Source organism: Manis pentadactyla, chromosome X (assembly GCF_030020395.1).
Source record: "Manis pentadactyla isolate mManPen7 chromosome X, mManPen7.hap1, whole genome shotgun sequence".
Taxonomy (NCBI): domain Eukaryota; kingdom Metazoa; phylum Chordata; class Mammalia; order Pholidota; family Manidae; genus Manis; species Manis pentadactyla.
This window is the reverse complement of record NC_080038.1, coordinates 61,102,651-61,116,360: the sequence shown is the minus strand read 5'-3', so window position 1 is coordinate 61,116,360 and position 13,710 is coordinate 61,102,651. Positions and strand designations below refer to the sequence as shown.

Here is a 13,710-nt window from a genome sequence, read left to right as displayed (position 1 = left end):
ACACACACAACACACACTCTTTTTCTTTTTTCCACACATCCTCCAGGACCTTTCCCTCTCCCTGCCACATACACACAGGATATCCTTTGATTGCTGGTTTCTCTTTCATATGCCACTTACATACATACATATGCACCCCCACACAGTCGTTCATACACCCCTGTTGAATGCTACCCTCTCCTGCTCCCTGCCTGCCATATATGTAGCAGCCCTCCATTGCTGATCCCTTCAGTGCACACCCTCACACTCACACAAATCCTCCAGGGATGCCACCCCCTCCCTGCTAGCCACATTCATGATCTTTGGTTGCTGGTCCCCTGTGCCCCACCCCCACATCCCTTTCCAGTGCCCCCATTCGTGCACTTGCACACACTGACATTTTTCCATTGTTGCCTCCCATTTTGAAGAACACATGCACACAAACTCATGGACACCTCTTCCAGTGCCACCATACCCTTCCTTGCCTGCCACAGATGCATGACATGGTGTCCCTCCACAGAGTTAAGCCATCACACGTGCCCATTATCTTTCTCTCATACTTACACCCCTCTCCTCTGAAACTGCCCCACCCACTCTTGTCATTTTCCTACCCACATCCAGAACAGGTCTCATGCTGTCTGAGACACCTCTTCCCAATGCCACGGTCACCTGCCCATTCCTCCTACAAACACAGACATCTCTCCTTTGCATGACTGCTGGTCCCCCTTCCACCTGGCCCTGTCCTCCTGACAGACACATAGGCATTCATGTATACACGGTGATCTATATTTTCCACCTAATTCCAACTTGCATTTCTCCTGTATGACTGCAGGGCTCAGAAAAACACAGACACCCCATAAAAAGAACCACAGCAGTATTTCCTCTTCACATGTTGGCACAATTCCACAATACTTCACCCACCTTCCAAGTATCCAGTCACCCCCCTCCAATTTCTGTCAGATTTTCCCCTCAACCTGGCTTTCCTACAAACCCAGTTTTATAATCATTTTGCCAACATTAAGAATGTGTTCCAGGTCTACACCTGACAGTCTCTGGAATGCTACTCCAGGCCTTAGAAGAAAATGAAACTAAATTTAAAAGCCCTTACCCTTTCTGTTACTTGCCTGCTGAAGTGAAAATCAATCTCCGTGCTTTGATTTGACTTTCCCATCTCTAAAGCATGTGCAGGTAGCAGGAACCTTTCCACTCACACCCCAACTGTCCTGGAAACCCTGCTAAGTCTGAACAATGGGTCGGGAATGTAGTGAGCCCATGTATCCCAAGCCAGCAGGAGCGATATGGGTCTAATCCAGGCAGGAGGAATGGAAAAAGGCATGCTTATGTCAGTTTCAGGCCATCCACAAGCCAGCAGGAAAGGATTTCCAGCCAGAGAAAGACGACATCTGAAGTCCCAATGCACAGATCAGCCCCCAGTCAAACCACCAAGAGGAGTCGATCGCCATTTTCCGTCACTCATCGTAGTTGGGAAGACAGTGAGAGCTCTGGAACCAGCCTGAATGCTGATAATGAGGACTACTCCAGGTACCTGCCAAGAGAGTACCGGGCTTCGGGTAGCAGAAGAGGAATGGCTTATGGACATGTTGACTGTTTTGGGGCAGATGATAGTGAGGAGGAGGGGGCTGGGCCTGTTGAGCGAGTGCCAGTGAGAGGGAAAACTGGCAAATTTAAAGATGATAAGCTGTATGAGCCAGAGAAAGGGGTGAGGGCTTTGGTGGAGGTGCCCCCACAGTTCTTTAGTCTTAACCATGATGGTAGAGAAGAGCTTGACAAGTTAGAGCCAGTCCCTGCAGCAAGATGCTCTGCCAGCAGAGCTGAGTTCCTGCAGCCAAACAGTGTGGCCTCACAGATAGCTGCTGCTGAACGCAAGGTGGCTACAATCAGCCACAGCCTGGAGAGGGAGAGACGGGAACAGGGTTTACCTGTGTGTCCTGGGAGGGCTCCTGTGAGTATTTGTGGTGGTGGGGAAAACATCCCAAAGAATGGAGAGGAACCAGTGGTGAGGCCCAAAATCAGAAATCTGGCAGGCCCAAACTGTGTGAAACCAAAAATCTTCTTTGATACTGATGATGATGATGATATGCCACACAGTACTTCCAGGTGGAGGGATTCTGCCAGCACCGATGAAAGCCACTCGGATGGCCTAGCGAGAAGAGGCCAAGGTGAGAGTTCAAGTGGCTACTCTGAGTCAAAGTACCCTGAAGACAAGAGGGAAGCCAGGAGTGAGCAAGTGAAGCCTGAGAAGGTGCCGAGGAGGCGGCGAACCATGGCCGACCCTGACTTCTGGACGTACAGTGACGATTACTATGAACACTGTGATGAAGATTGTGACAGTGACAGGGAGCGGACTGCAGCTCTGCGTCAGAGGTATCAAGGGCGGGAGCAAAATTTATCATCCAGTGGTGAAAGCTGGGAGGCTCTGCCCAGCAGAGAAGAGCAGGAACCTGAGCGAGGCAGAGTGAATGCTAGTGCCAGCGCCAGCCCCAGTGCTAGTGCCAGCGCTGGCAGTGGTGTTGGCAGTGAGCTTGGAGAAGTTCATGGGCCACCTCTTCAGGAGGAGGCACAGGCAGCCCCACAAGAGGGAGAAGCTCCTTGGCTCCAGTACAATGAAAATGAGAGTAGCAGTGAGGGGGATAATGATTCTGGGCAGGAGTTCCTGCAGCCTGGAGTGTTCATGCTGGATGGAAACAACAACCTGGAAGACGACTCCAGTGTGAGTGAAGACCTGGAAGTGGACTGGAGCCTCTTTGATGGCTTTGCAGATGGGCTGGGCGTGGCTGAAGCCATTTCCTATGTGGATCCCCAGTTTCTCACATACATGGCACTTGAAGAACGCCTGGCCCAGGCGATGGAAACTGCACTGGCGCACTTAGAGTCCCTTGCTGTGGACGTGGAGGTGGCCAACCCACCGGCCAGCAAGGAGAGCATCGACAGTCTTCCTGAGATCCTGGTCACTGAAGATCACAGCGCGGTGGGGCAAGAAATGTGTTGTCCTATCTGTTGTAGTGAATATGTGAAGGGGGAGGTGGCCACCGAGCTGCCGTGCCACCACTATTTCCACAAGCCATGTGTGTCCATCTGGCTTCAGAAGTCAGGCACCTGCCCTGTGTGCCGCTTCATGTTCCCTCCCCCACTCTAAGACCAAGGCTCTTTGCTCCTGGGCGGGTGGCTTTCCGCATCTCAGATCCACAATACTGCAGGAGCCCTCTCAAAATTCACAATTGTAATGAAACCAATCACTCAATGAACCTACACCTGTTGATTCTTTGTGATTATTTCCAGTGTGAAAACAGTTGTGTATGATTGCATTAAAAATGATAGTCTCTTTTAGAGGTTAGAAAGGGTTCCTGAATGCTGCTTGAGATTGCAGTAAGAGCATACATTTTCTGACCTGAAAGTTGAAATAAATGGCATTTGTTTTCTTTAGTAGAATATGTTGCTGTTAATTGTAACATCAAGTTAATCTGTTAACTATGTCCAAAAAGCATCATTTCTGTTGCATGTTATGGGTTACTGTTCCTGTAATTGCAGTGCTGTAAAAGCTTATTAAAGTTCTTCTTTTGATTTTACATGGTGTAGTGGAATTGTTTGATTTTGTCTAAGTGGTGGTACTAAGTAATTTCATAATTTATCCCTTGCATTTGCATCAAAAATAGGTTTATCCTGATGTTACCAGTAGTAGAAAAACTTTAGTTTCACTGGAAAAGCTGACTTTAACAATAGCAAAAAATTAGAGGTAATTCTTTCTAAAAGTAGGAATAAAGTACATTATTTTCAAACTACTATGAGGGGAAAGCTTAAATAGAGGATACCCTGTCAGCCTTTGGGCAGGAAAGAAAAAATGAGAAAGCATAGTAAAAAAAATAAAGAACAATGGTAAGAATAAATCCAAACTGAGTGTAGTGGTGAAGGACTTAAAATCCCCTTTTAGAAGACAGAAACTCTCAAAGGAAATGGGTAAAAAAACAGAGCTGTGTGCTGATTGTATGCGTTAACACAGCGACACAAAACATTTAGAAAAGTATATGCCAGACAAGTGCTGCAGAAAGTAGGGGTACTCACCTAACATGGAGTGAACAGATTTTTAACATTTGGCCATTTGGCTTCAGATCCCTCTCTTTCTCTCCCTCAATGAGTAGAATTTTTTTTGGTGACCTGTCATATATTTACCTTCTTTCCTCCACAGAGGTAAGCACTACCCAGAAATGGTATGTTTACTAGTCATGTGTGTTTTTAGGTATATGTGTGTGTGTGTATACATGTGTACATATATATATATATGTATGTTTATATATCCATAACCAATATAAAGTGTTTATGTTTTTAAATGGACAAAATTGATAGAGTATCTATCATTCTGCAACTTGATTTTTTTCACTCAACATTGTTTCTGAGATTTAGCTATTTTGATAAATATAGATCTAGTTCATGCACTTTAACTGCTGTGTACTAAATATTCAGTTGTACAAATTACCAAAATTTATATATCCATTTCCCTATTGGTGGCCATTTAGGTTCTTCCCAGTATTTTGCAGCAATGAACATACTTAAAAGATACCTCTTTGTGCACATGTGTGAGTTTCTTTCTCTAGGGTTAAGTATATGGAAATGAAATTTCTGGGTCTTAGGTTTGAGCATCTTCAGCCTAACTAGATACTGCCAAACTGCTTTCCAAAGTGATTGTACTCACTCATGCTCCTACCAACAGTTTATGAGAGCTGTTTTCAGCACCAACAGCCTGGATATTGTTAATGTTCAACCTCACCGGCAATCGGTGTCATGCAAATATTAACGCAACAGTGAAACATACTGTGTCCATCAGAAAGCAATAGTTTTTCTTGGTGATAATAGCTAGTGTGAGCTAAGAAGAGAAGAAATGTACACAACAGCAGCCTTTCTGGAGAGCAGTTTGGGGAGCAGCTTTCAAAATGTAAAGCAGTGCATGTCCTTCAGCCCAACTTAGATAATTTTGATAGTATGGAATTAATGCTATGCAGCAGTTAAGAACTGTATGTACTGATATGGAAAGATCTCTAAGACATAATGTTAAGAAAGCATATTATATAGCAATATGTACAATTTTTGTGTAAAATAAAATCTTACAAAACAAACTATGTATGAAAATGCATGAAAGTGTCTGGAAGGCTACATACCTGACGGCAGTGGTTACCTCAGGAGGGGAGGGATGGGGTTGGAGGAAAGGAGCGAGGAAGGAAGGGGGCTTTTGATTGTTTTCACCCGAAATAATGAATTTGCTTGATTTTGTCTTAACAGTGTCAGTGTATTTCATGAGTATTAACAAAGAATAAGTAAAATCAAAAGAACTTACATTAAAACAAGAAAGAGATGATTATTCCCTCACTGCAAGTACAGAAACATGGCTGGATGCCACAGTCCTTTTCTGCAGCTGGTCAAACTGATATTCATAACTTTGTCCCCCACACCCACTCTTTGTTCACCCCTGGCCTGCAGCCAGCACCTCAGCTGTCACGGAGACTCAGAGGTCTACGACCCAGGAGGACTGTGGTAATGGGCCCTGTGTTGACTTTGCTGTGCTCTCACTGACACTGCATTGGGATGTATGTCTGGAGCGCCCTTGAGTCCTGGCCATCTTCCTGCTCCTGTGCACAGCAGCGGTCCTGATTCCCCTTAGAATCAGAATGAGTAAGAGCACAGAAGGCACCCCCTCCCCCGCCCCACCCTCCAGCGCCTGCAGTCCCTTGCTGGTGTTGGAGAAGCCTACCACTGAGCTGCAGAGGGTCATGCTGGAGGTGAGGCTCTCCTGACTACCGGCACCCAGAAGGCCAGAGACCTGGGGCCCAGCCCAAGTAGCCTGCACTTGGATCTGGAGCCTCAGCCAAGCACATCAGACGCTTGTGCCCAGTACCTTACCCGTGGAGGGAGGCAGTCAGAGGGGCCAGGGTCACGAAGCCTTTGCTCCAGTGCTGCTGTGGTGATGGCAGCTGTGTGGCCCATGGTGACAGTGCTGGTGGCCAGAAGCCTCTGTGTGGAATGCAACTGTGTCCTTGGCTGCCCAGTTCCCTATTCCTGCCAGTTTCAAGGTTCACCAGCCTCCCTGACAATCCCCCAAGGTCCCCATAGCTTTCCATTACAACTTTGGCTTAACTGGAGTTGGTTTCTGTTCTTTGTAACTAGGGAACCCCAAATGGCACACATGCCACCATTGTAGCCCACTTTGGGGCCTGTTTTCTAGTGTTAGGAGCTCTCCCAAACGGCCAAGGGTCAGGTGATTTTTGTTTGCAATGGAGCAGATCCATTACTGGGACCTAGAGCCCTAGCTCCCCTAGTCCTGGAACAGGAGGCCCCGAGGGCTCCAACACATGAAGCAGTCCTTCCCAAAAGTAGATTATTTGGCGTATTCATCAAAGGCACCGCCCACCACACTGCGTTTCTTAGTTTCTGGATTTGTTTCCTGGCTGTGGAATAAACTAACTCACATTTTGGTCACTGATTGGTAGTACAAACCATTACATCTTGCAAGAGAGCACCCAAGCTCCCTGAGGTGGACCCCCTGGCTGGCACTACAGCGAAACCAGCCTAAGGCCCTGCCTGGCTCTCGGCACTACCTTCTTAGTCCTCTGTTCCAGCTAGATCTTTCTACATTTGTGCCTCTGAGCTGAAATGTGCTTTCTAGCCCTGTCAATTCAATTCATCCTTTAAACAGTCTTGTTTACAGCTCCTGAACGCAATATTTTCTCCTTGAAGTCAGGAGTTATCTATGTCTGAGTCATTTCGCTAGTCCTGGCACTTGGTGCTTGGCTCAAAAGTAGTCAGTAACACTTGCTGACTGAATGAGTTCCACTCCCAAGGCAGGCTCAGGGTAGGCGCTGTGTTCAGAGAACCCAGGAGAAGTCATGGGGGCCTGGCCCAATCAGGCACATTTGACCTTGCCCTGGACACACTCCCACCTCCAGCCTCTCAAGCCCTGGCACCCCTTCTTGTCCCCTCTTGTCACCCTCTGTCCCATTTCCTGCTTGTTCTGCTGGCCCCCCAGTGTTTCAGAGGTGTTTTTGGACCCAGAGCCTGTGGCTAGGAAGTGGTACTCATCTTAAAAATGGAGAAATATGTGGCAACCAGCCTCAGCATACCTCTTGGGCTGGGTTGAACCTCTGACAAACATGGAGCTGATAGGACACTTGCCCATCTGCCATGTGGCTCCAGCCTTGGGTGAGGCCTGGCATGGAGCAGGCCAGGTTCTGAGATCTCTGAGCAGAACTTTCAGCCTGCCTTGGCATTCCAATCTGAAGAAATGGGACTTTGTACCTAGGCAAATAGCTGCTGTTTTCTGCCGGCTGCTGTTTTCTGCCGACCCCTGCATGCATCCCATCCTAGTTCCTCGCTCCAGACATCACTCTCCCAAAAAGGGGGTAAAACAGTAGTGAGCTTCATAATCCCTTACATTTGGGTAAGATTTCCAGACCCCTTCACATTCAGTGATATCACTGGATCTTCCCATCAACCCCAGAGGGTGAACGATAAGGAGACTGAGGCTCAGAAATGTGGTAGCAGTTCTGAAGAGAGAACTGGAGTCTGCCTCCTTGGCAGGGGAGGGCAGCAAGGATGTCTCCTTGGCCCCTGTCCCAGACCCAGTGGTGTCTGGTCCTCAGTGTAAAAGCCCAGGCTGGCTGGTGCCAGCAAGACCCCATTTAGGGGCTCTGGTCACAGGGAGCACAGACTTCCATCCTCCCAGCAACACACTGAAGGACTGGGGGAGAGAGCAGCCCTGGGGCACCTGGACAAGAAGGCACAGGCATTTGGGTGGCAGGAAGAGGAGGTCCCAGACAGAGAATCATAAAGGGGTTCTTCCACAGCAGCTTAAGTAGTAGCTGCTTAGAGAGATTTGGAGGGAAGTGGCTGAAGAGGACCTGGGAACCAGCCTAAAGGAAGGCAAGGACTGGGCACCAGATGCATGAGGACAAATCCCAAGGGAGCCAGGGGACCCAGTCCCAAGGCCCCACTCAGCCCAGACCATAGTTGCATTCAGCAAGTGCGTTCCTGCTCACTGCACTTGGAGCTGAAGATTCGGAGCCGACTAGTTTAGTTCAACAAATATTTATCGACCTACTGTATGTGGTGTGTTGGACTGGCGCCTGCAAGAGATGAATAAGGCTTAGTCCTTCCCTCAAAGAGCTCATAGTCTAGTGTGGGAAACAGACTTGTAAAGAAAGGATTGCAGCTTTCTGTGGAAAGTGCTTTGTGGAGGCAAACACAGGGTGGCCCAGGAGCAGAGCCTGGCTGGTGGTGCTGGAAGGGGGCTGGCCACTGGAGGCATCCTTGTTGAGGCTCCTGAGAAAGCATGAACAGGCATTAGCCAAGTGAAGAACGGGAGGGAGGGGGTGCAGGGGGGACCCTTTGCAAATTTATCAGTGGGAGTGTTGACTGGTTGGTTTGAAGGGCTCTTTAGTGAAATATATTAACTTTTCAAATCCTCACACTCTCTAACCCAGCAATTTCACTAGAGTTTCTCCTACATGAGCAAAAGTACAAGGTTGCTTGTACAGGATATTTATTGTTGCACTGTTTGTTGCTGCAAGAGACTGGAAGGCTTTCCAATGTCCATCACTAGGGGCCTGGTTAAATAAATAATGGCACAGCCATCAGATACTTCACAAGGCAGTCTTTACCCAGCATGAGGCAGATCCACTGCTTTGCAGTGTAAGAGCATCCAGAAAACCAGGAACTTAGGAGAGAGCGAGTCAGAGAACAGTGGATACAGTTACCATTCATGTTTCACGAGAGATACATTCATGCTTACCTGTACATAGAATGCTCTGGAAGGATACATAAGAAACAGGTGCTGTCAAGGCTGAGAAGGAGCCTCACTGTAATGCCCTTATTCCTTTGGAGTTTTTGTTAATTTGATTTTTTTTACCCTGTGCACATATAACAGATAGAGAAAGGAGGGAGGAAGGGAGGCAGGAGGGCAGAGACCTCATGCAAAGGGAGCTGAATGAACAAAGGCAGGGGTATGAAATAGTATGGTATGTGTATATAGACCTCTGGAAACCAGAAACTTTGGCTGAAGCAGGCCTTATAGGGAGAAGAGGAAACCCTGTCCAGCTGGTCTCATGAGGATGTGATGTAGGGGCCAGACGGTGGCCTAGCATGCAGAGTAGGTCCACTACCCTCGCAGGTATGTGAAAGAGATCTCCAGATTGCATCTGTGCAAAACAGAGAGATTATCAGGAAATCTACCGTCATGTTAGCTGACAGTGGTGCCCTCTGAGTGGTGGGATTATAGGTAATTTTAGCTTTCTTTCCGTTTTGAGGGCATTTCTCAAATTATCTGCAAGGAGCAGGTGATTGGGGAGAAAACGTACAAGCACAATTGGAAAGTTACTGAACACTGACTCAAGCCTCTCAAGGTCACTCTGCCTGAGGGAAGCCAGGCAGGCCCTCGTCAGCCACCCCTGTCCTTAGGCAGTATGGGCTTGCAGAAAGACCAGGGCATTGGAAATCTGACCTGCATCTGAAACAGTTTTCGTGCTAATTAACTGTGAGTGGTGAGCAAAGCACATACCCTCTCTGAGCCCCAGTTTACTTATTAATGAAATCGGACAAAATAACCCCTATCTCATAGGGTAGCTGTAATGAGCAAATTAAATAATGGATGGATGCAATATTCTATCTAAGCATAAGGGGTTGTTGTTGGTTATTACCATTTCTCCTGGCTCTTGTTTCCTTGGCTGGAGCAGCAGGAGCCCAGGGCTCAGAAGGAAAACCACTATTCCCAGAGCGGAAAGAATCCCCGCCCCACACACTTTGTTCTCTCTTCAGCAACTTAGCAAGGCTGATTCTGGATGCCTGGCCCTGTCTGGAGAAAAATACTTAGCAGGAGTCCACTATGCCCTTTGGAAGCAGAGTGCCGCAAGATGTTTGCTATTTTTTTTTCTGTGCAATTGACTGTACTGGCCGAGGCCCTTTGCTTGTTGCTGTCTGTGTGCACAGATGGCGGCTGAGCCCCTCCTGGTGAAGGGCTTGGCTTCCTGTTCAACATGCCCACCACATCCAGGCCCGCTGAGGAATGTGGGCTGGTCCTGGCTGGCTGGGCTCTCTGTCTGCCCAGGCCCCTCCCTGAGCCCCAGCCTGACCCCTCTTCAGGCCTTGATGAAGGAGCTTCTGTGTCATGGGACCCCGCCTGATTAGACATGGCTGCAACAGTGACTCCTCCCCTCACAGGCTGGGCACTGGGGAAAGAAAAGTTCAAGGCTTGTCCAGAGTCCTCCCCGAGAAGAGAGTGGTCGCCTGGGAGCACATATGGGCCTGTGGGAGTCAGAAGTTCCTGCTGGTCATTTTGTTCCTCAGTGCAGGAGACCCAGAGTGCCAGGTTCAGGGCAGTGAGGGCTGAGGACTTCTGTGGCCCCAGACCCCAGGTTTGTCAGTGAAACCCGAGAACATATACATGCAGACCTGATGGATCCCAAATATTGGGCCAGGGTCAGTTCTACGAGGTGGCGCTTGCCCCGTGGCTGCTGGTGGGCAGCACGAGGCAGAGGTGGTGAGGCCTGCAATCGCCAGAGAAGTGTGTAATTGGGGTGTTAAAATATACCTTCCTCCTGTACTATGGATGAGAAGTGTTCTTTGCCTTTTCTAGTTTTTTCTCTTTGTGTTCAGAGCCACTTCGCTACTTATTAGCTTTGAGCCTTGAATGAGTCCTTCACCTCTCTGGGCCTCAGTTTCCTTGTCAGTAAAATGGGATGATAACCTTCTACGACTGCTGTGAAGAGGACATGAAGGGCTAGAGTAGTGGCAGGATGTAGGAGACACTCTAGAAGTGGCATTTCCATCTTTTATTTATGAAGGTTTTCTTCTGTGGAGCACTGGAGAATCCAGAAGTGACCAAGAGAGTGTCTGCCCTCAAGCAGCCTAAGGGATTTGAGTCTGTTTGGCCTCTAGCCCAGGGTTTAAACTTGAGCCCTTCTTCTGATGGGAAATTCCAACCTGTCACTGAGACTCTGGCACTGTTCGGGTCCTGTTAGCTGTGTGAGGCTCAGGCTTCCTCTTACTGGCCAAGCCTCTATAGCCTCAGCCTAGCAGCTGGAGCCCACAGCCTGCAGACAGTCCTCCCTGGGCAGCATGCCAGCTTGCTCCCAAAGGCTTCCAGAAGTATACTGTGCAATTTTCATAACAGTTCTACAAGAAAGGTACTCTGATCCCTAGTCTCAAAGATACCCACTTTCAAATCCCAACTCTGCATTTCACTTGCTCTGTGACCTTGGGCAAGTACCTTAACCTTTCTGTGCCTCAGTTTTCCCATCTGTAAAATTGGAGTTAAATAGTAGTAGCTCCCATCCAGGGGAGCAGTTCAAGTGCTGAGAACAGATCTGATGCATATTAAGTTCTCAGTACTTGTTAACTGCTATCCTTGGGAAACCGAGGCTCAGAATGAGAAATGACCTGCTCATAGTTACACAGCTAGGAATTGGCAGAGCTGGGGATGTTACCCCAGCCTTCCTGACAGTAACTACTCTTCCACCCTTCACTTCCTACACTTTGGATTTCTGGATTCTGGGCCTGGATTTCCTATGACATTCCTGATAGCTAATCAGGACTCTGTTGGATCTCCCACGTGGACTTCTTGACAGGGCCATTGCAAGTACCTGCTATATTCTTGGGATCTGACCTGTTGAATCACAGGCAGGCCTCTTTCTGGGTTCCTAAAATATGGTCTGTTATCAGGAACTGCCTTACTCTATACTTTAAACAATAAAATTAACAATACTAATAGAACTCTGTGCTTGCCTTTTAAAATATTGATGTATTCAATCCTTAGTGTAGCCCTATGAGGGAGGTGCTATCATTGTTCCCATTGTCCATGTAAGAAAACAGAGGCACAGAGAGATTGAGTGATTTGCCCACAACCACACAGTTATAAGTGGTAAAGCTGGAATCCAAACCCAAGCAGGCTGGCTTGAGAATCACTGCTCTTAAGCACTATGCTCTGGGGAGATATTTCAGAAGCTGGCTAGTCCAGTCAGTCCCATCCCATTGCAGTGAGCCCAGCCACATCTGACACAAAACTCCATGGAGCACAAGCCAGCTCAGATTTGTTCACAGCTGAGTCCTGGATGGTGAGCAGAGTGCCTGGCATGTGGTGAATGCTTCATACATTGTTGTTGAATGAGTGAATGAATGAATTAAATTCAATTAGGGTTGTAGCCATGAGGACGGAGAGAAGAGACAGATTGGAGAGACAAGAGGGAGAATGACCAGATTAGAAGACTGATCCAACTGGGGGTGTGAGAATGTCTTGGATGACTCCCAAGATTTTGGATTTTGGGTGACTGGATGATGAAATCATTTACTGAGATAGAAACCCTATCAGAGGGACAGAATGCAGGGTAGAGAGAGCGAGCAGCATGGATGAATTCAGTTTGGGATGCTGATTTTGAGGTACCTTTGAAACATGCAAAGGGAAGTCTAGGAGGCTGTGGGATCCAAGATTTGGAGCTTAGAAGAGGGATTTGGGCCTCTGGCCCAGCCTCCTCCCATTGCCCCGCCCCCGTCAATCACACTCCAAACGGCTGGCCCAGTGGCCTTTACTCTTCCTACTGGGAAGGAAAGGAAGGAATCTCTGATGGTGGGAATGGGGGGGAAGGGCTTTTCTAAACCAAACAAATGCATACACAGTGCCTGCTTGTTGAAGATCAGCTTGCCTGGCTCTGGGCACAAGCAGGCTGGCTTCCAGGGTAGACCCCCGCCCCCCACCACCCGCAGGTCCCTGCTGCCTGCTCCCTGCCAAGGTGAGCGACTTGTCATCTTTTCAACACCTCATTTTTCCCTTCTTACTCACTGCCCAGGAGAGGTCCTTCCTGTTTGCACACCTCAGGGGCTAGGCCAGGAGGAGAAACAAAAACAGCCTTCACGGTGCAGGGGGAGGGGAGGGCAAAGGGAGAGAACTGAGGGGAGAGGAAGAGAGGGAAGAGATGGGGTAGGGCAAGGAGATGGGAAGAGAAGTTTGCAGACCCAGCTCCTGCCTCCCATGTGCCAGCCCATCTCTACACACACACACATTCACACACACACACACACACACACACACACACACACACACACGCATGCACACACATACTGCCCTCGCTGCATCCTTGCACTGGGGAGGCTGATTCTCAGGTCAGTCCCAGCAGTCCAGGACTGGAGCTAGTTTTAGAAACTAGCTATACTGTCTTCCCTACCTCCAGCCCAAGCATGGGCCTAGAGTTACCCAACCCAGATGCCCATTCTGCCTCCTCAGCCTCAGCCTGCCCAGGCCCAGGGCCTTCTTTCCCATTCCCCCCACCCCCCGTATTTTCTGGGGGCCTCCATCTCGGGGGGGGGGTCTGCACCCGGGCCCCATGCCCAAGGTTCCTGCAGCCCCTCCCCCACTGCCCCCTGGTCCCCGCCCCCGCCAGGCCCCCTCCTGGGAGTCCCGCCCCCTGCTGACCGCAGGTAATCCCCTCCCCCTTCCTGCCCGGCAGCTCCAGCCCCTTCCAATTAGTCCAGGCTGGATCCCGTCTGCTGGGAACGGCCTCCCCTCTCCCGCTCCCTCCCCGACTCGGCTGCCACGTGGGGAACCCCGCTCCCAAGCCTGGCTGCCCCATTCAAAGTGCCCTCCGCTATTGTCCCCGGCCTGTCACTCAGGCATGGCATTAGCATTTCTAAAGCCGGCCTCTCTAGTCGCTGCCTTGGCCCAGCCTGGGAGGGAGAACTTAG

At 49.1% G+C, this 13,710-nt stretch overlaps 1 protein-coding gene across 1 annotated transcript; it reads left to right on the top strand.

The window, feature by feature from the left end:
* The first annotated feature begins 1,212 nt into the window (after positions 1 to 1,212).
* PJA1 (praja ring finger ubiquitin ligase 1) lies at positions 1,213 to 3,566 on the top strand. Its single transcript, XM_036932442.2, is given in 3 exon segments — positions 1,213 to 1,275; positions 1,277 to 1,521; positions 2,089 to 3,566. Coding segments are annotated over 3 exon segments (1,341 nt in total). The 5' UTR covers positions 1,213 to 1,227; the 3' UTR covers positions 3,137 to 3,566.
* Positions 3,567 to 13,710: the final 10,144 nt, after the last annotated feature.